At 46.8% G+C, this 586-nt stretch overlaps 1 protein-coding gene across 1 annotated transcript in view; it reads right to left on the bottom strand.

The window, feature by feature from the left end:
• Positions 1-18: 18 nt before the first annotated feature.
• The window catches only part of CSUI_008384 (proteasome 26s regulatory), a gene marked incomplete at its 3' end in the record, with an annotated part of 595 nt that continues 27 nt past the window's right edge, over positions 19-586 (bottom strand). The window contains exon 1 of the mRNA XM_068068518.1: positions 19-586. This exon is cut by the window's right edge and continues 27 nt beyond it. Within this exon, the coding sequence (XP_067919512.1) occupies positions 19-492 (474 nt within the window). The 5' untranslated portion in view covers positions 493-586.

The following is a 586-nucleotide window of genomic DNA, read 5'->3' as shown; positions in this document are numbered from 1 at the left end:
CTCAACATTTCAGTCCCTTTACATTCCTACCATCATTCTCAAGCTCATTTCAGCGCCGACATCTTCAGCAAAAGACAGAAGAGCTACATTCATGACAGCTACAGCCTGATCTAATTTACGACTATCTTCTTCATCTTCGTCATCTTCTTCTTCAGATGAGCTCCCCCCTCCTGGACCGCGAGACCCGCCTTTATTCCCATCTCCAGCGCCAGCACTATTGTCTCCACTGGATGTTCTTTTTCCTTCAAGACTTGCTCTTCTTCTTCCATCAGATCCATTCTTCTCCTTCTTCTCGTCTCCGCCTGTTCCTTCTCCTTCTACTGAGATATCTCCATTGGTTTTCGCTTCACTTGATCCTGAAGCGCCTTCTCCCCCCTCTTCACCGGAGCTACGTGAAAAGAGAGATGACCAATACTTCTTATCTCGAGTCTCAGCACAAACACTAAGAAACTTCTGTGCCTTCAGAACATCTCCACTTCCTGCATAAGCCATACCCTCAACAGTAAGTTGAGCGTAGGCAGCAAGAATTTGTGCGGATAAGTTCGGACTATTTCCGCCATCAGGAGAGAACGTCGCTAAAGCTTCT

Source organism: Cystoisospora suis (genome assembly GCF_002600585.1).
Source record: "Cystoisospora suis strain Wien I chromosome Unknown contig_4685, whole genome shotgun sequence".
Lineage (NCBI taxonomy): Eukaryota > Apicomplexa > Conoidasida > Eucoccidiorida > Sarcocystidae > Cystoisospora > Cystoisospora suis.
This window is presented reverse-complemented; position numbering and strand designations above follow the sequence as displayed.